General features: G+C 48.8%; 2 protein-coding genes across 2 annotated transcripts; both read left to right on the forward strand.

The window, feature by feature from the left end:
- Window positions 1–977: 977 nt before the first annotated feature.
- On the forward strand, window positions 978–7,817 carry capgb (capping protein (actin filament), gelsolin-like b). Its single transcript, XM_037480857.2, has 9 exons — window positions 978–1,009; window positions 3,502–3,695; window positions 4,379–4,533; window positions 5,229–5,387; window positions 5,497–5,646; window positions 6,005–6,091; window positions 6,188–6,320; window positions 6,660–6,751; window positions 6,879–7,817. The coding sequence occupies exons 2-9, from the start codon at window positions 3,503–3,505 to the stop codon at window positions 6,942–6,944; spliced, it is 1,035 nt and encodes a 344-aa protein (XP_037336754.1). The 5' UTR covers window positions 978–1,009; window position 3,502; the 3' UTR covers window positions 6,945–7,817.
- Window positions 7,818–8,332: 515 nt separating this feature from the next.
- si:dkey-219e21.2 (E3 ubiquitin-protein ligase TRIM39) lies at window positions 8,333–12,629 on the forward strand. The gene is made up of 10 exons (XM_037477684.2): window positions 8,333–8,380; window positions 8,639–8,695; window positions 9,000–9,142; window positions 9,241–9,336; window positions 10,086–10,217; window positions 10,310–10,441; window positions 10,538–10,666; window positions 11,409–11,487; window positions 11,948–11,974; window positions 12,082–12,629. The coding sequence occupies exons 2-10, from the start codon at window positions 8,653–8,655 to the stop codon at window positions 12,600–12,602; spliced, it is 1,302 nt and encodes a 433-aa protein (XP_037333581.2). The 5' UTR covers window positions 8,333–8,380; window positions 8,639–8,652; the 3' UTR covers window positions 12,603–12,629.
- Window positions 12,630–17,595: the final 4,966 nt, after the last annotated feature.

Genomic DNA, 17,595 nt, shown 5'->3' on the forward strand with positions numbered 1-17,595 from the left:
GGTATACTGCATAATACAGCTCACATCTATGTATCATAGACTAGTAAACACGGAAAAGACTGAAGAAAAAGTTGCGATGAAGTTAGTCTGTATTGGTGTGTCAAGTAAAAGGTTTTATTACTCCAACGGCACCGTTAGAGCACCAATTAGAACTCTTACGAGTTGCTGCTTTTTAATGAGGCAGCAGATGGAGGCAAAGCTGCGATCTCGCCGTGATGCGTCCGTCTCCCCAGAAGAGGTCGCCAAAAGTCACATGCTTTATTTTTTTTAATAAAGTTTCATGCTGTTATTCAGTACGTTTAAACCCAAAGTCAGAGCCTTATCTTTCCTCCTGTGGGTCAAGAATCTTTACCTGTGCAAATGATGAATCTCAGGTGTCCCTCGGAGGTTTCACTGGGCTCTTCTTACGGGCCCGACCGGGGGGGGGACACATGTACGACTATCAGGTGTGTCGCAATCAGTTGCCGCGGTGATCTTCACCAACCGTGAAGCTCACCATTAGTCGTCAACGAGGTGGCAGCTTCTGGGAGGAGAGTTTTTCCTCCTAGAACCTCGTGTGAACCTTTAGCTGCACGGAGATGAGAAGGAAAGCCACAGCATTAAAGTCAGTGGCACAAAAAGACCTGTGGGCCTTCTGTCGTGCACGGACTCAACTGAACCTTTTTGCATTTCTTCAAAGCAAGGACCCGACATTCCAGCACTAACAACGCTTGACAACGAGCATGTTTAGATGCGTCAAGTCGGCCAGTGGTTAGTTTTTTTTTTTTCCATCCTGATTAAATCAGGTTTCCGCTCTTTTTGCTACTTGTTGAGTCAGAGGGCCGGGCTAAGACTGCCAGACTGAGGCAGGAAATACCTTGTCTCTCTGTGTGTGTGTGCGTGTTAGAGAGAGAGAGAGAGAGAGAGAGAGAGATCATTTGTGAGTTTAGGGTGTTCCTCCTTGCATCACTGCATTTCTCTCTCCACTCTCCGCCCAGACGTGTCCTGTGCCTCCAACTCACTCTTCAAGGTATGTTTTCCAACATGAAGCATTTTTTTGCTGTACAGTTTCGCTTGTTTTTTCCCCCCTTTTGTCCTTTTGTCCTTTTTTTTTTTTCACTTCTCCGTCTTTCACCCCTCAAGCCTTTTTCCGTTTATTTTCTACTCCTCCACTTTTGTGCACTTCTCCCCCTGTTGGCTCGTCACGTTCCTTCTGCTGGAGTCAGCTGACGGAATCTCTCAGCGGGACAAAGAGTCTTCGGTCTGACCTCAGCGACGCTCGCTTCTTGACATCCACCTCCCCATTTTTCACTGTCGCCGGCTTGTGGGGGGGGGGAGGCCCAACCTTTACTCCACCGGTGTGTCCACACAGCGACTTCCTCAAAGGGAGGGCGGGGTATCCAAGCAGGAAGCTTGGTTAAAATGTGTGTAAAAAAAAAAAACACACACACACACGTGAGGTTCTTTAACCTCTCTTTAATCTCATAAATACACAGTGTGCACAGCCACACACACACACACACACACACACTAAATTCAGTCGGTGAACCCCCCCCTGCAGCCCACCAGTGACCCATTACTCCCATCGAAACCCTCCTGATATCCATGGTGCCTCCATCCAACCACACCCCACAAACCACTCTAGTAGACGAGGTCGCCTTTTTATCTTTTTTTTAAAAAAAATTTTAATTTTTAAATTACCCCTATCGGGCCTGCCTTGTCTTCTCTTAGGGGACGTGGTGAATGCCCATGATCGATTTGAATCCCTTTTCCAAACCCGTTTCTGTTACTTCTGATGGGAACGACAAGATTGGACCGAAGCAAAGAGATGAAATCTTTTGAGGCCTCCGGGTCAAAATGTCAGCAATTAGCCACCGACTAAGCCGGTCTCACATTCCAGATATTTACTTGAGGACTACTTAAAGAGTAAATCAAGTATATTCTCCACATGTTTACAAATGTAAATGGTTTAGCATTAACCGACATTGAGTGTATTTCACTGCAGGCTCTTACTGCGCATCGGGATCCCTCTACTGAGGCCTCGCGCTTTGCTTCAGAGTCGATAAATGAATGACTTTGGGCTGGGAAGGGGTGTTCAGGCCGCATGTTGAGGGCCTTAAGTTCGCTGGCTAAGGGCCGAAGAGCTGGAGCCCCGGAGGAGAAGGGAAGAGTGGAAACACGGAGGGAGGAGCCAGCAGTTTGCTCTCCCACTAATTATCCACATGGTGTTTTTAGCTTTAGCCAGGAACTGGGAACCTGACCCCCCCCCCCCACACACACACACACACACACACAAAGAGAGCGCGTCCTATCCTCAACCCTCGGCTAGGCTTTCATCACACCAGGCTCCGGTTACCTCCCACATATAAGCTGACCAGGGCCCGGTGAGCGCTTAACGCTCCTCCTCGTCGATCCCCTGACGACCACGGACTCGCACTCCCGGGGGTCACGGACACACACCGGGGTCACTCACACACACACACACACACACACACGCCAGTGGACGCGCAGAATGGAGCCGGAGTCGGACAGCGTGCTGGAGGGGCCTCAGCAGGTCATACAGTTAAGTGTATTGGGCCTTTTCTCCTCCTCCTCCTCTTCCTCCTCATGGGCTCTCCGAGCGGCTGTAACCTAAACTCGGGGCCCTGTGCTTCCTCGGGCCCTTTTCCTCGCTCCCTTACGGCACCTGTTGTACAGACGGCGATGTTCATTGTGCAAGCTGACGTCAGGTGACGGAGGAGACGGGTGAAGCAGGAAAAAAAAAAAAGGGGCGTAGCAGCCGCGGCATCCTGTGTGGCGGAGCGCGAGGCTCAACAGTTTCAACTCGTTGAAAAAGGTTTCAAATGCGTTGTCGGTCTTCTTCAGCTCTTGTTTCATGTGTGGATGCACCAAACTGCAGCTTTGTGGCACTTGCACATCGCATCAGATGTCGAAATATATCCTCCTCGGGAAGATTATTATTATTTTTTTTAAACTGTACCCTGTCAAAAGACAGATCTGCTTATTTCTTCATAGCTTTTCGACCACACCTCATGTCCTCCCTCGTCTGAATCCACGCCTGGCTCTTTTCGTACCATGTGACCCGATCTTGCTCACACGCGGCCACGCCCGGGGGCTTTGTCTGTGTCGTTGGGCCCGCCCGGTCTTGTGTTGCACAGAAGTGATGTAATGGAGCAAGTGGTCGGACGGGCGTGAGCGCTGCCGCCGCGCCGCACCCGTCACGCTCACCGCCCCCCCCCCCACTCTTCTTCTCCTTCTTCTGTAAAAACTTAAAGTAACGCTGTGATTCTCTGGATTTGAATCTGGAGGACTTGACTTCTGCTTTTACCGAGCCCTAGACTCCCATGTGGAAGCCGTGGCTTACACTTCCTGCTTTACATGGGCCTCTTCCCCTTCTGCGGCAGGACGTTTGCTGAGAATAACCCAATCCGACATCCATGAGGCTGTTTATTCATTGTAAGGTGTATATATATCGTCTTACCGTTCTTTTTCCTTCTTCTCCTCCTTCTTCTCTTTTCGCAGAATGCTCCCGTTCAAAGCGGCGCCCGGTCAGTTCGGCCCAGAGATCCGCGAGCCGGGCCTGCGGGTGTGGAGGGTGGAGAAGATGAAGGCCGTGCCCTTGGATCCTTCCGAGGTGGGGGCCTTTTTCAACGGGGACTCCTACCTGGTGCTGGAGAACCGCGGGCAGCTGGGAGCCGACCTCCACATGTGGATAGGTGAGAGATGAACATCTGCATTGAAAGACTTGGAAGAGCCTCGTGGCGTGAGCAGAGTGGAGCGTGAAGGAGGGATGATGATGACGAGGGAGGGGAGAAGTCTCGAGGGAAACTGGAATGGGGTTTTTGTGTGTGTGTGTGTATTGGGGGGGGGCATTAAAAATGCAGTACTGCCACACTGCTCAAATGTGTCTGTTGTTGCCAGCATGTATCCGGTGCTCAGGTAACACTAAGCTCGCTGGGCCCTGGCATGTGTCTCCATGTAGCCTCCCTCCTCCCTCCTCCTTCCTCCTCCTCCCTCCTCCCCCCTCCCTCCACTTGTTTACAAGGGACTGCTCGGTCACCGTTGGCCTCTCGTCTCTGTCGTCTCCGCGACCCATCACCTCTCCCTGTTGTTCTTTGTTGACCTTTTTCTGGCTTCATTTCCTAACGCCCTTGTCTCCTTTCCTTTCTCTTTCTCTTTGGTCTGTCCTCCAGCTCTTCTTCAATTTCAGTTTAAACTGAACCCAGGGGCCACCCGACTTTGTGCTTTTTGCCGCGCAAACTCCAATCCGATGTTATCCGAAGCTCTTTTAAAGAGGAAGGCAAAAAGGCCAAAAGTCACGCAGGAGGAAACCGATGTTTAATCTTTCAGCTTTTGGTCTCAGCAATCGGTTCTTCTGCTGTCTCTCTCTCCCTCGCAGGCGAGAAGTCGTCCAGGGACGAGCAGGTGGCGTGCGCCATGCTGGCCACCCAGCTGGACAACTTTCTGAGCGGTGACCCCGTTCAGCACCGGCAGATCCAGGGCTACGAGTCCCCGGAGTTCATGGCCCTCTTCCCCAGAGGGGTCAGCTACAAGGTGAGGGGGGAACATCGCCTGGGAAGGTTCGGATGCTTCAAACTGAAATGTGACTCTTTTTCAACATCGGCTGGATTTTATGGATTAGTCATTTTGTAAAAAATGTCGGTGAAAGGAAACAATTTATTTGGTAAAAGCTATAGGAAAATAGGTTAGTAGTAAAAAAAAAAGGGGGCCTTCAGCCACAGTAAATATTGACATTTTCATGTTTTTTTTAGATTCTCCTTATCTTAAGACATAAAGGGGCGTTATGACAGATGTAAAAGAAACTCATGCGCTGCATTTTTAACTACAGACGTACGTGAAATACAATAAAATAGAATTGTATGTTTAGTGCCAAACTTAATTCAATTGCAGTTTTATTTAAACTTAAAGTAGTAGTAAAGTATTTCAAAATTAATTTATTTCTCAATTCTGAAACACTTCTCTTATTTTACCCGCCATTTTCTATGATTTTTTATTGCTGGCTACATCCCTCTTATCATTTTACAGCCCTGTGGAAATCATGGCCTTTATGCCAAAGTTCATTGACACCACTCGATTCGATCAATAAAACAGCCCAGGTTACGGCTTTCAGTTCCCAGCAGGGCAAACTAAATCAAATTAAAAAAACCCTCAATGCCCCTGTGTGAGCCCGCCTCGCTTATTCCACCCCCCCCCCCCCCCTCCCCGTCTCACCTCTCCCCCCCCCCCAGGCGGGTGGCGTGGAATCGGGCTTCAGGAAGACCCAGGGCTCCGGGGCGGTGCAGAGGTTGTACCAGATCAAAGGGAAACGCAACATCCGCGCCAAGGAGGTGGCTATGTCCTGGAGTAGCTTCAACAAAGGGGACTGCTTCATCCTCGACCTCGGAGAGGTGAGGACCGAGACATCTGTCCCCTTCTCATATATATATATATATATATATACACTAAAAAGACGGTTTCAGTGTTGTTGTGATCTACAATGGCGTCGTTGCCCTCCAGACCATCGTGTCGTGGATCGGGTCGCAGGCCAACATCTTCGAGAAGCAGAAGGTGCGTGAGATCGCCTCGCTCATCCGTGACACGGACCGGCACGGCAAGGCTCGCATCGTGGACAGCAGCGAGGGGGACGAGCCCGAGGAGATGCTGAAGGTGAAACGAGAGCGCTTAGAGGGGTGAAAGTAAATGCACGTTTTGAATTGTATTGCCTGTATTTAACAGTGAAGAAGAACCAGAACAATGGAAATCCTTTTAATTACCCAAATAGTCTGCATGCTATAAATGTGAGCATTAGAAAGGGATGCAGGATGCAAGAACATCTGTTTCCCTTTTGATGGGATCAAAAACAGCTGGAAGGAGAAGGGGTGGGGGACCCCAGCAGCCTTTCGCCCTATCTCCACATCAATCTTCTCATCTCATGAAAGAGGAAAAAGCAAAAGCAAGCTGTGGATCTTCTTTCTTTTTTTTCTTCCTCTCTTGCTGCTCCTCGGGGTCTCCTTGCCGAGGGCAGGTCCTGGGTCAGATGCCCCAGCTGCCCGAGAGCACGCCAGAGGACGACCAGGAGGCCGACGCTTCCAACTCGGCGTCCCTCTATAAGGTAATGACGTCACCCGTGACCCCCCCCCCCCCCCCCGTTTTTCGCTCCCGCCCCTCCCTCGGGTTCTGAGGGACGCGTGTACGTTGTGCCGCGCAGGTGTCCGACGCCACGGGCGCCATGACGACGACCAAGGTGTCCGACAAGAGCCCGTTCGCGAAGGACCTGCTGGCTCGTGACGACTGCTTCATTCTGGACAACGGCGCCAACGGGAAGGTCTTCGTCTGGAAAGGTGAGGAAGTGCTGCTGGACGAAGGTGATGGTCGTTTTCACGCCAGTGACACTCGGCATTTGAATCGGATCAAATTTTAAATGAACAAAAATTCAAAATGGCCGACAGTTTTTCCCAGGGAGGAGGGAAGGGGAGTGAGAGCATCCAAAAGGGATGCAGAAGAAGAACTTAGAGGGCTCGTGTCCTCTTATTTCGTGTCGATAGTTCCACAATATTACACAACTTTGTGTTAAAGTTCTGCCATTTCAAACCAAGCCGCTTCTCCTTCGCGACGCCCACTGAGAACATGGCGTACGGTGACTGTGCGCTAACGTGACACCTTGGTCTTTTTTTTTTAAGGACACGGAGCGAACGCCGAGGAGAAGCAGGTGGCCCTGCGGATGGCCGATGCCTTCATTGAACAAATGAAGTACCCAAGGATGAAAACACAGGTACGGTTTTACACTTTTACTAAGAAACGAGTACTGTTGTGGTTTCACTAGCTACCCTCCCACGTGCTGCGGGGGGTCACATCAGTTTTCCAGTAGCTGTAAAGGCGTCTGTGCTTTTGTGCTGCAGGTGGAGATCCTTCCTCAGGGGAAGGAGACCATCATCTTCAAGCAGTTCTTCAAGAACTGGAACTGAAGGCGTTGGTGGGAACATTTGACAAAATCCTGCAAGCGAGGAAAAGCTGATTATCTGAAATCCGACAGCATCTGATGTTTTTTTTTTTTTTTGTTGTTTTTTTAATATGCATTGACTTGTATGTACATATTTGTAAGGTACCATGCTGAAAGAGCACACTTTATCTGGTAGAATAAGAGCTGTGATGCCACTTTTATAAATACAAACAAGTTCCCTCTGCTGGGTTAAGGATTATAAATTGAATGAGTTTGGATTCTTTTTGCCCTTTTTTTTTTACATTTGTTCTTTACAGTGTTGCAGATTTTCCCGCATCGGACAATAAATCTGAAACTGCTTGCTAAAGGACTCGTTTCTTCCTTTCATATTCTTCCTTTCAGGAAGTTTGCTTTGTGACGCATTCAACCACAGCAACGCCAAAGAAAAAGGATTTTTGCACAGCGTTGCTGGAACCCACGCCCTCCGTTGCCATGGCTATGTGAATATGACTTCCCATGAACCATAATGCATAACGACGACGTCACAGCCCGGTGTAATCAGTGCAGGAATGGTGTCAAGGTTTACTCTAACGGGGTTGTGTTATGTTATCCCAAATATGACTCATTATGAAACGACCAAAAGACATGATTTAAGTCTAAATATGAGATTTTATATCAGTACTCCATTTGTTTTTAACCAGTATTTCAAATGATGTTATGTTAGAATATATATCAAACGCCTCATCGAAACTTATCACAGTTCTTTTTGTATCACATATCTTTGATTTTGAACACGATACATCAGTTTTTCCTCTGTGTACAGAAAAACAATTGTACAAAAGGATTAAAAAAATGAAAATAAATGGAATAGAACCTATGCAAATATGGAAATAAAGCACTTTCCAATCTAATATTTTAAATTCGTCGCTTTGCATCTTTTGGTTCTGCACATACTCTTGAGCGTTCATGTTACAGCTGCTTTAATGGTAAATTAAAGCTAAATGAATTCTGTTGTGTTGAGTGTGATGTATTTATTATATTTACATATGACATTTTTAGGATTTTCCTGCTCTGGAAGCATGTGTGTCAAAGAGGCATCCTATGTTATGTTGTGACCTTAATTGAGCCTCTCATCATGAAATATCTTGATTGAGACAGAAATACGAGGGGAATATTTTTACAAAATAAAAAGTTTGACAAAAATGTTTTGATTTAACGGTACGATCCCATCTTCAGGTCCCCGTGCCTTTACCTCACTTCACCTAAAATCTAAACTCCAAAATCCATCCGCCCTTACAAAAGAAACCAGCGGCTTTCGGGAAGCCGTTCCACGTGACGTCAGAGACCTCCGCTCCACAGGCCATAAAAAAAAGGTGCAAAGAGCGGAGCGAGGCTGATTGTAGAGCAGCCGCAGTCCTCTCCACCTGCAGAGCTGCACGGCCGCACCACCTCGGACGCGAGGTATGAAACAACGAGCCTCCAGCCTCACACTGAACATTTAAACATTCCTCACTTATTGATCTACACATTTATACAACATAAAGAAAAAATGGTACATGCAATTTCCAGGTCTATGCTTTTATCACATAAAGTACATTTTTATATTTTCACTTACAGTACAACTGCTGGACTTTCTTGTTGTTGTACGATGTTTTTTATATTTCTCTATTGCTGCTTTTACTTCCTTAACATTTTCCCCACACATTTCCTGCTTCACAGCGGAGGACGGCACCATGGAGGGCAAGCGCATCAAGAGCATCCTGAAGACCGCTAAAAGTATTTCATTTGAATTTGTTCATCGTCATTCAATCGCCGCCACGTGTTTGATAACTCACAAACCATCCCTGAAGCGGGAGGACAACGTGTCGCACTCCGATGCTCAGAAATAGTCACAGCAAATCGTTTGGCATTTTAAAGACCAAAGATTTACAAGACGTGTAAATAATTGATGGCCGCCATTCTTCTACCATTCTAAAAAGCTAATAATTACCTTTCCGGTCCATTCACTTCCCTTTTCGTCTCATTCTCTCATCCTTCTGGACGTGTGCTTTTCTCTCTCTGTCTCTCTGTCTCTCTGGAGGAGTGGACGCGCTGAAGCTGGGCGAGAACACCACCCGCAGCAGCTCCATCGGCGCCGTGCGCTGGACGCTGCCCGAGGAGGACGTCCAGATCCACAGCTCGGCCCCCAGCAGGGCCAGCAACAACCTCGCCAAACACTCGCAGGTACGCGGCGCTAACGACCCTTTGCCTTTGGGGGGTGGGGGGTGGGGGGGGGAGCCTAAAACCACTAACGTGACCTGTGGCGTTTTTTCCTGCATCAGCATCCTCGTCAGGCCGGCCTGAGGGACCTGCGCAGCCTGCAGGAGTGTGTGCAGTTCATCAACCACTGGAAGGAGCAAGTGGATCGAGTCTGCAAGGTAGGAGACGAGGGAGGGAGGGAGGGAGGGAGGGAGGGAGAAATGGGAGTCAGTGGCTGAGCGGACCCGCGTTGAGGGTGATGATGATGATTTAGCTTTGATGTCAATCCAAAATAAAACCGCTACTTTTATGGGACGTGTAAGCAGCTCATTAAAGAAAATGTGGAAGACCTGCGTGATCCGCCTTGTAGCTTCATATAAAATCAGCTTTAGAAAGATAGCCGGGCCAGTGCGTGTCCCAGTGCGCGTGGAGACGGGGTCCTTTCTCTGGTTTCACTTCAGACTGCGGCCTTCTGAACGAGTCGTTGGGATGGGGCGAGATCTCACAGTGTAACTTTAGAGGGCAAAGGTCAATTCATGGAAAGGTTTGAGGGAATACCTTGGAATGCCTGTAATGATTCGGTCTCTCAACAAAAAACAAAAAAAAACACCACAGGCCCTTGGTTGATCAGTTTGAGTCTGTTAAAAGTTCACGGCTGTTGATAAAGGATTACAAATGTGCCACGTTGCTTCTTTTTAGTGCTTTCGTTATGACACACGAGCTCAGGGGAGCCAGAGTTTCCCACAACACGGCGTGGATAAGCGTTGCTATGGGAAACGATTACATGGCTCGGTCGTTAGCCGGGTGTGTCCCGATAGCAACTACATTTACTGACCCCACCACCCCTCCCTTTTCTGCAGAGCTTAGTTATGGGCATCAACGCGTTACGTCACCGTTACAATTTTGGATTCTTTTTTCCTCCACGCAGAGCGGGGACGACCCGGAGGAGGGGACCAGCGAGAAAACCCCCCAGATATCGGAGAGCCGCACCGGGCGCAGTCTGGAGGAGAGCCGCAAACTGATCCTGGAGTGGGCCGACGAGCTCCATCACGTCGACGAGGTCAGCGCACACACGCACGCACACACACGCACGCATAGATGTGAACGTAAACATCACACATCTTAAACTTTCCCCCGCTTTTGTGTCCTCAGTTACTGAAGGAGAAGCCGCGGGCATCAGAGGGTGAAGAGAAGGAAAAAGAAGAAGAAGATGACGACGACGACGACGAGAAGACCCAGCAGAGGATCATGGAGTGGGCGAAGGAGTTGCAAAACGCCACAGAGGTGAGGAGTCCTTAAAAGGACAAAGGGAAAGGGGCTCCCTGGGGGGCTGTACTGTGATCGTTTGCGTTTTCTCTCTCCCCCCCCCCCCCCCCGCAGAGCTGCGGCGTTGAGAGCGAGGAGCTGGGTAAAGTGCTGCGTCAGCTCGGCCTGAAGAAGAAACGGCTGGTGAAGCTGCTGCCTCTGCTGGAGTTCATCACCTGGTCTCTGCTCAAAGAGGACAGCACGGTGAGGAACCACCAAGACACAAGACACACTGCAGTGGAAAATGGTGTATCTTCTTTTTTTTTTTAGGGCCAGTCAATCCGTTTCAGTAAACATCTCAGTAGGATTTAATGCAAAGAAAAAAAGGCTATCAATCACGCATTATTACTTTGCAGTTCAATATTTAACATTTATGCCAACAGTTTAACATACGGTGAAGAAAACGTTATTGAAACAATTCAGTATGTCAAGTTTGATATAATCTATCCGTGTGTGATAGCAGTGAACCCTGTTGTTAGTGTGCGTGCAAAAGAACCATTAAATGACCTTGTTGGTTCGGTTTATAGGAGCCGATCTGCCTCCGCTATGATAACGACAATAAATGTCCTCAATGACGGATTTATTGTCAAAGTCAGCTCTATCATGATCACACACACACACACACACACGCACGCACGTCCGTAGCAAAGTCCTAGATTGAATTTTTAAGGCATATTTTTGGGAGGGGGGTGTCAGTTTAACGTTATTCCAGCTAAAGTTCAGGCATGATTACGTCACAACATGCCGGCCTTCCCCCCCCCCCCCGATTGTGACCTCCAGGACTTTTATTTAGAGTCACAGAGGAGAACCATTGCGTTTTGCATCACTGCTTTTCATAAAGCCGGTGGGTTCACCAGAGGACACACGGAACATTCATGTGATATTTGAAACCGCGCGGTCATAAAGAGGCAGGGTTTTGAATAATTTGTGTTACTTCCCGTTTCAGAAAATGGTTCCACAGTTGTGGTTACTGGCGAAGCAGAGGACCTGGACAGCAGGAACCCCAAGATACATCCCCAACTCAGGTGCACAGATCTTCATCTCAGCTCTCAAAATGACCAATTTGCCCAAAATGTAAATACTTAACCAAACTATGCAGAGTATTTACACAAGTGGCCCCAATCTATTTAGCTTGGGCTTTATTAAATCAAAAAGCAAATTCTCCCTAAACCCCAATTTGTTTTTCAAAGAGATTGTGTTCCTTCTTAAAATGAAAGATTGCAACAACAAAATATATATATATATATATATATATATATATATATATATATATATATATATATATATATATATATATATATATATATATATATATATATATATATATATACTGTATATACACCAGATAACGTGTAGTAGTAAATTAAGTCTTTCTCAAACCCCGCCCACTTTAAATGGACCGCAAGGCCCAATCACTGGTTTAGACAAACATCTCCCCGGTTCATCCATCGCGACCTCGACGTAACGTCCGTGTCTCTGTTTCAGTGTGGAGTTGGATTCGCAGTGCGGCGGGTAAGATCAGCCCCCCCCCCCAAACCCCCCCCCCCCCCCCCACCTCAGACAGAGATCACGCCGACACGTCAATCACCCCTCTCTCTCTCTCCCCTCCCCCCCAACAGCTGACGTTGTTCTGGACCCGATGACGAACCACCCCTGGCTCCAGCTGTCGGAGGACCAGCGGGCGGTCCAGGAGGGCACCTCGGAGGCGGACCTGGCCCCGGGCCCGCAGCGCTTCGACGGCTGGCCGTGCGCGCTGGGCTGGGAGGGCTACGGCGGCGGGCGCCACTACTGGGAGGTGGACGTGGCCAAAAACGGCTACTGGCGCGTGGGGCTGACCACCGCCGGCTCCAAGCGCCACGGCCGCTTCCCGATGACCCCCGAGCAGGGCTACTGGGTCCTGTGGCGCAGCGCCAACCAGTTTTACGCGTGCGCCAAGCCGGAGGCGCAGCTGCCCGTCGGCATGGCGCCTCGGCGCATGGGCATCTACCTGGACTACGAAGAGGGGCAGATCTCCTTCTACAACGCGGAGACGAAGTCCCACATCTACACGTTCACCGGGGACTTCGGGGGGAAGCTGTACCCGCTCTTCGCCCCGCTGGATGGTCGCACGCGGCTGGTCATCCAAAAGATGGAGGATTAAAAACCTACGGGACGCTTTTTTTTTTTTTTTTTTTTTTTAGCTGGACAAAGAAATTGCATTAAATTTGCACAAAGATGACAATATATTTATGAAAGCAGTGGTATTAATTAGAGAAAAAGCTAAAGAACAGTATAAAGTCTGCGTTTTACGTGAATTCTTCTTCCCTACATGTTGTAAATATGTCCGCCTGTTTCTGCCCTTGAGCTGAAGAACTTACTGAACAGTGGTTGACTCAAACTGCTGACGATATCTTCTATAAATCGGGTCATATTAGATTAAAAATAATCTAAACGAGAAAAGACCTGAGCAAATATATTTTTTTAATTTAATTTCTTTGAAAGAGTATTTCCATTTCTACAACATTGATATGTGTAGACTTGACATTCTGCAAATGCACGCACTTTATAATGCCCTTTCAGATATGAACAAAATAAATTTTTCAAACCCATGCGTTTTATTTTGTTCTTATCAGTTTTACTTATTTTACACATCTTGGAGCATCTGGTCTTTGATGAGAAGGAATGGGTCCTCTCCTACTCCTCAAATATTACAAAACACAACAGAAGTACCATGACCATTATTGTTGTTCCCATAGCAACCACCATTCAAATTGTCAGCTGACAAGTTTGACGGCATCTTGCATCTGTGGTGGTAAAAATGAATTCAACGATCCTGAAACAGGGGCCTTTTTCTGAGGGACATTGGAAACAGTTCATGTGTGGTTTACATGTGTTGCTCACAGGTTCACCTGTGGGTGACCTTTGGTCCTCTGACAACCATTGAGATAAAACCGTGACACTAGTAAACAGACAACTTGGACTTTGAAACCAACAAAAACGCCGGCAGCTTGGCTTGTTATTGTTGGCGACTCATACGACAGGTCAAGCAACACAAACTTTATTAATTCTTGCTAAAGAAAGTGTCTTTTTTTTTGTTTTTTTAAAGCTCAGACTCAAGTCAAACTGTTAAGCTAAACAGCTTTATTTCTGCGTTTATCTGTTTATCTTCAGTTAATCGTTCTGCTGCTAATCTGCAGATTCACTTCTCATTATCAAACAAAGCCATTGGGTTGTATTGAAAAAGGAAGGCGTGCGTGACTCGGTTTACCTCGGTTTGCGTTGAAAATGCTATTTTTCAGCTGAACCCAACTTTGTGAACTTTTACTTATATTTGGTCACTCATTTAACAAAGGTTTGGTGAAATTGCAGTGAACCTTACAGGAACATTGCGGTTAGTATTCTCTAATCCAGCCAATGAAGACTTTGAATAACATTTAGGTGATATCAGACAGAAATCTTTATTGGACACAGTTAAACATGATAAAATACACATTCTTATGATGATTTTAAATTGAATTTCAAAAGTATAATAGTTTTTTTTTAGCATTGTATTTTTGCTATTGGTGCATAGTTAGATAAATGGAGAAAAGACAAGAGTCAGCTCAATAAAGCTGAAAATAGATTGAAATCAAATCTAGATTGTTTTTTACTAATGACACAAGGCATAATATTTCATTTCCTGAGCGGCCCGTACAGTGCAAAAAAAACAAAAAACTAGATAGAAAACAGTTAAAATATTGCAATGAATGATATTTATACAAATTATTATGGTTATCCTTTGCTTTCAGGTTCCTTCTTAAGTTCCCAGACCACGCCGTCCCCCAAATGCTTCCTGAAATGTTCTTCTAACTGCAACAAAACACAAACACAAGCTGCTTAAGGAAACCCTTCCGAAAAAGTGGATTCATGAAAACACAAATGTGAGCCGTATCACTGCATCAAGTTGCCCTTTTCCGTATATGTGGGGACTGACGTACCTCTTTGAATACACTGTTCCGGGTGTCCGTCTCAGCGCAGAGGAGAGACTGAGCCGAGGAGCACATCATGGACAGGACGATCTCCTCCTCCACGGCAACTGTGGAAACAAAGTGCGAGATGAGCGACCAGCAGCGTTGCCTCCGGTCAGCTTTTGAAATTGAGTGTTGCTTTAGATACCAACGGGGCTAAAAGTGGGGACCTTTGAGGTCCGAGAGGCTCACCGGTGTAATCTGAAGCAACCGCTGGATCACTTGTCTGGTTATTCGCCACGACGCGCACTTCAAAGTCGTACTTGGTGCCCGAGTTCAAGCCGCTGAACGTGTGGGAGGTTGCGTTGACCACGTCAGAAAAGTCGTGGCCCCAGAAGGCGGAGTGGAGTCGGACGGAGTAATTCACTTTGGCTATGTTTTTGGGGGGGGTCCACTCGAAGGTGAGCGCGTGTTCGCCGCGGGTCTCGAGCCTGGCGTCAGTGGGCGGCACCAGACCTACGGCGAAATACAAAAAGGAGGAGAGGGACAAAGTGTGTTCAAACTCCGCCTGCAAGTCCTCTGCGTTCATTACTTCAACACCGAGGGCCAAAGTGACTCACTGGTGAACGTGGAGGCTTTCACCGGTACGCTGCTCAGATTTCCCACCACGGCAGAGACTGTCACCGCGTAACTGGCCGCCGCCGTCAGTCCGTCAAAGAGCTCCGTGGCAGCGGGGCCGGTGGTGTTTTTCTCGTTCACGACCGCGTCATCCAGCAGCAGCCTCACAGTGAAGAATTCCGCGGTGGGCGGGCTCCAACGGGCTTCGAGGGTGTTGTGCGTGGCGTTCAAAGACAGGTTTGAAACCGGCTCGGGAGCTGCAGGGGGGAGTCACAATTAGTCAGATCAGATCAGTGAGATGCAACGGTTCCACGAAAAAACAGAAAAACCCCCCCAGAAAGGGCTAAACCAGAAGCCCGGAGTTACTGGTGTAGCTGTCGATGGTCACGTTGTCTCCCTCCAGAGCGTCATGGTTCGTCAGGGCCGTCACGGTGAGTTTTATCCTTGTGCCGGGGGGCAGCGACGTCACCTTCGTTTGCGTCACGTTTCCACTTAACAGCAGGCTAGGACTGTAGTAAAGTAAAAGACAATTTTACGTACATTTCAAAAGCCCGGATGAAGAAGATGGAAAACCAGAGGCGTCTGTAGCCATGAGCAGGAGCATGGCTACAGACAACTAAACAGTAATCAAGTAGAGTACATTGTGGACTGCATGCAGATACATACGGATCACCACTAGCCGTCGTGGCCTTCACTCTGTAACCGGTGGTGTTTCCCTCGGGTTTCACCCACATCAGCAGCACTGAGTTGTGCGTGTTCTCTGACACCTGCAGGCCGGACACCTTCCCGGGCCCTGAAAGTCGTTCTGGTCAGACGTCTCTTGTTCGGATTTGAATAGAATCCCCCCCCACTAGCGCATCGCGCTTGGGTCGAACTCACTGGTGTACGCTGTGACGCTGGACTCGTCGCTCCTGGTGGAGCTGCCGTTGACCGCCGAGAGGACGGCGAAAGTGTGCAGCGTCCCGGGGGTCAAGTTGACGACCACGGTGCCCTCCGTTTGGTTTAGACTCTTCTCCACGCCCTCGGATTCGACGCTGTAGAGTTCCACGTTTCCGGCCGGTTTGCTCCAGTTCAGGGCCACGCTGGTTTCGGTCACTAGGACGGCGGCGAGGTTCTCCACATTGTTGGGTCCTGAGAAGAGATCAAAGAGATCAGTTCCCTGAAGAACAAAGGGGGGGGGGGGAGGTGGACATAGGCCAAACAGGAGGCAAACCCACTGGTGTAGAAGGCGGTCTGCTGCGGGTGCTTTTCTCTCTGGCCCTTAACCGGGAACACGCGGACCGCGTGGAGGGATCCCGGCGTCAGGTCGGCGAGGTTGAGGCTTGTCGCGTTGGTCACCATCTGGTTGACCTTACGCTCGCCGACCTCGACTTTAACCCGGTAGTGGTCGATGGTGCCGGGAAAGGGGAGCCACGTCAGAACGGCACTCTCAGAGGTGAGCCCGGTCACGTCGACACGGCCGGGGAAGCGATCTGAGGTTCGGGAAGGAGCGGAGTTCAGTCCCACTACGAATACTACGAATGTTTGAATTATTGAGTCAACAAATGTGTCCTGAAGACCTCCAACGACAAACCCTGATGTTGTGCACATGCTGCTTAGAGAGTCAGAGAGCTTCTTGAAAAAGGCATTTCGACAAAGCAACGCTGAAGCAAAAAGTATCACATTCACACATGTGATACGTATCATGTGATACGCATCATTTACAATGTATCGAGTCCTACCTTCATAACACACAAAGGAAAGCCGCTCAGAGCAGCTCCTTTCGACCCAGGCCCCGAAACTCAGCATGGCCACGCACGAGTCCTCCACGTAGCCCCCCGCGTCCTCGACTCCCTCCGTCACCGCGGCGGGTCCGCTGGAGCTCGCCACAGTTGGATCCGTCACGTTCGGGAATCCGGCGTAGCTCGCCACAGTTGGATCCGTCACGTTCGGGACTCCGGCGAAGCTCGTCATGTTCGAGCTGGTGAATTGGGTGGAGCTCGTGGTGGTGGAGGTGGTGGTGGTGGTGGTGGTCGCCGCCGACGGGCAGTTGGCGCTCTTCTGGAGGACAGGCGAGCCGGGGTACCAGTTCTGGAAGAGGAGGTGCTCCTCGTCGGCCCAGCGGGACCAGAACGCGCTGGAGCTGACGGCGTCGGAGAAGTTCCTGCGGAGGCCGATCCAGCTGGCGGAGGAGAGGTTCTGGGTGATGGTTTTGATGTTTTCAGGGGTCACCGTCGCCAGCTCTTTGAAATGGACCTGGTCAGGACGTAGAAGTCGTTCATCACTGTCGAAGCAGCTTCACGTACTGTTAGATAAGATTTTTTTTTACTTTTTGCAAGAAGACCTTAAATGGTCTGTTCCCATGACGACGTACACGATGGGAACAGAAATACACAGCTACGGTGGCTTGGATGGAAGTGCTTTTGAACTCGTGAGGTAGAATTAAATTGGCGCGTTGAACACGTGCGCCAGTTCCTGATTAGATGGTGGGGTGAGTGCTGCGTGTGTACCTGGCAGTAGCTCCTGGCCTCGTACCACGTCAGGTACTCGGCGTTGGGGACAAAGTAGTCCCGCTGCGCAGCGCTGCAGGTGAACACCAGAGCTGAAACA

Source organism: Pungitius pungitius, chromosome 1 (assembly GCF_949316345.1).
Source record: "Pungitius pungitius chromosome 1, fPunPun2.1, whole genome shotgun sequence".
In the NCBI taxonomy this organism is placed as follows: Eukaryota; Metazoa; Chordata; class Actinopteri; order Perciformes; family Gasterosteidae; genus Pungitius; species Pungitius pungitius.

Coding starts and splice junctions, on each gene's coding strand:
- capgb (XM_037480857.2), top strand. CDS start 3,503: ATGCTCCCGTTCAAAGCGGCGCCCGGTCAGTTCGGCCCAGAGATCCGC. Junction 4,534..5,228: donor CCAGAGGGGTCAGCTACAAG/GTGAGGGGGGAA, acceptor CCCCCCCCCCAG/GCGGGTGGCGTGGAATCGGG. Junction 6,092..6,187: donor ACTCGGCGTCCCTCTATAAG/GTAATGACGTCA, acceptor TGTGCCGCGCAG/GTGTCCGACGCCACGGGCGC.
- si:dkey-219e21.2 (XM_037477684.2), top strand. CDS start 8,653: ATGGAGGGCAAGCGCATCAAGAGCATCCTGAAGACCGCTAAAA. Junction 10,667..11,408: donor TGCTCAAAGAGGACAGCACG/GTGAGGAACCAC, acceptor TTCCCGTTTCAG/AAAATGGTTCCACAGTTGTG. Junction 11,488..11,947: donor AAGATACATCCCCAACTCAG/GTGCACAGATCT, acceptor TCTCTGTTTCAG/TGTGGAGTTGGATTCGCAGT.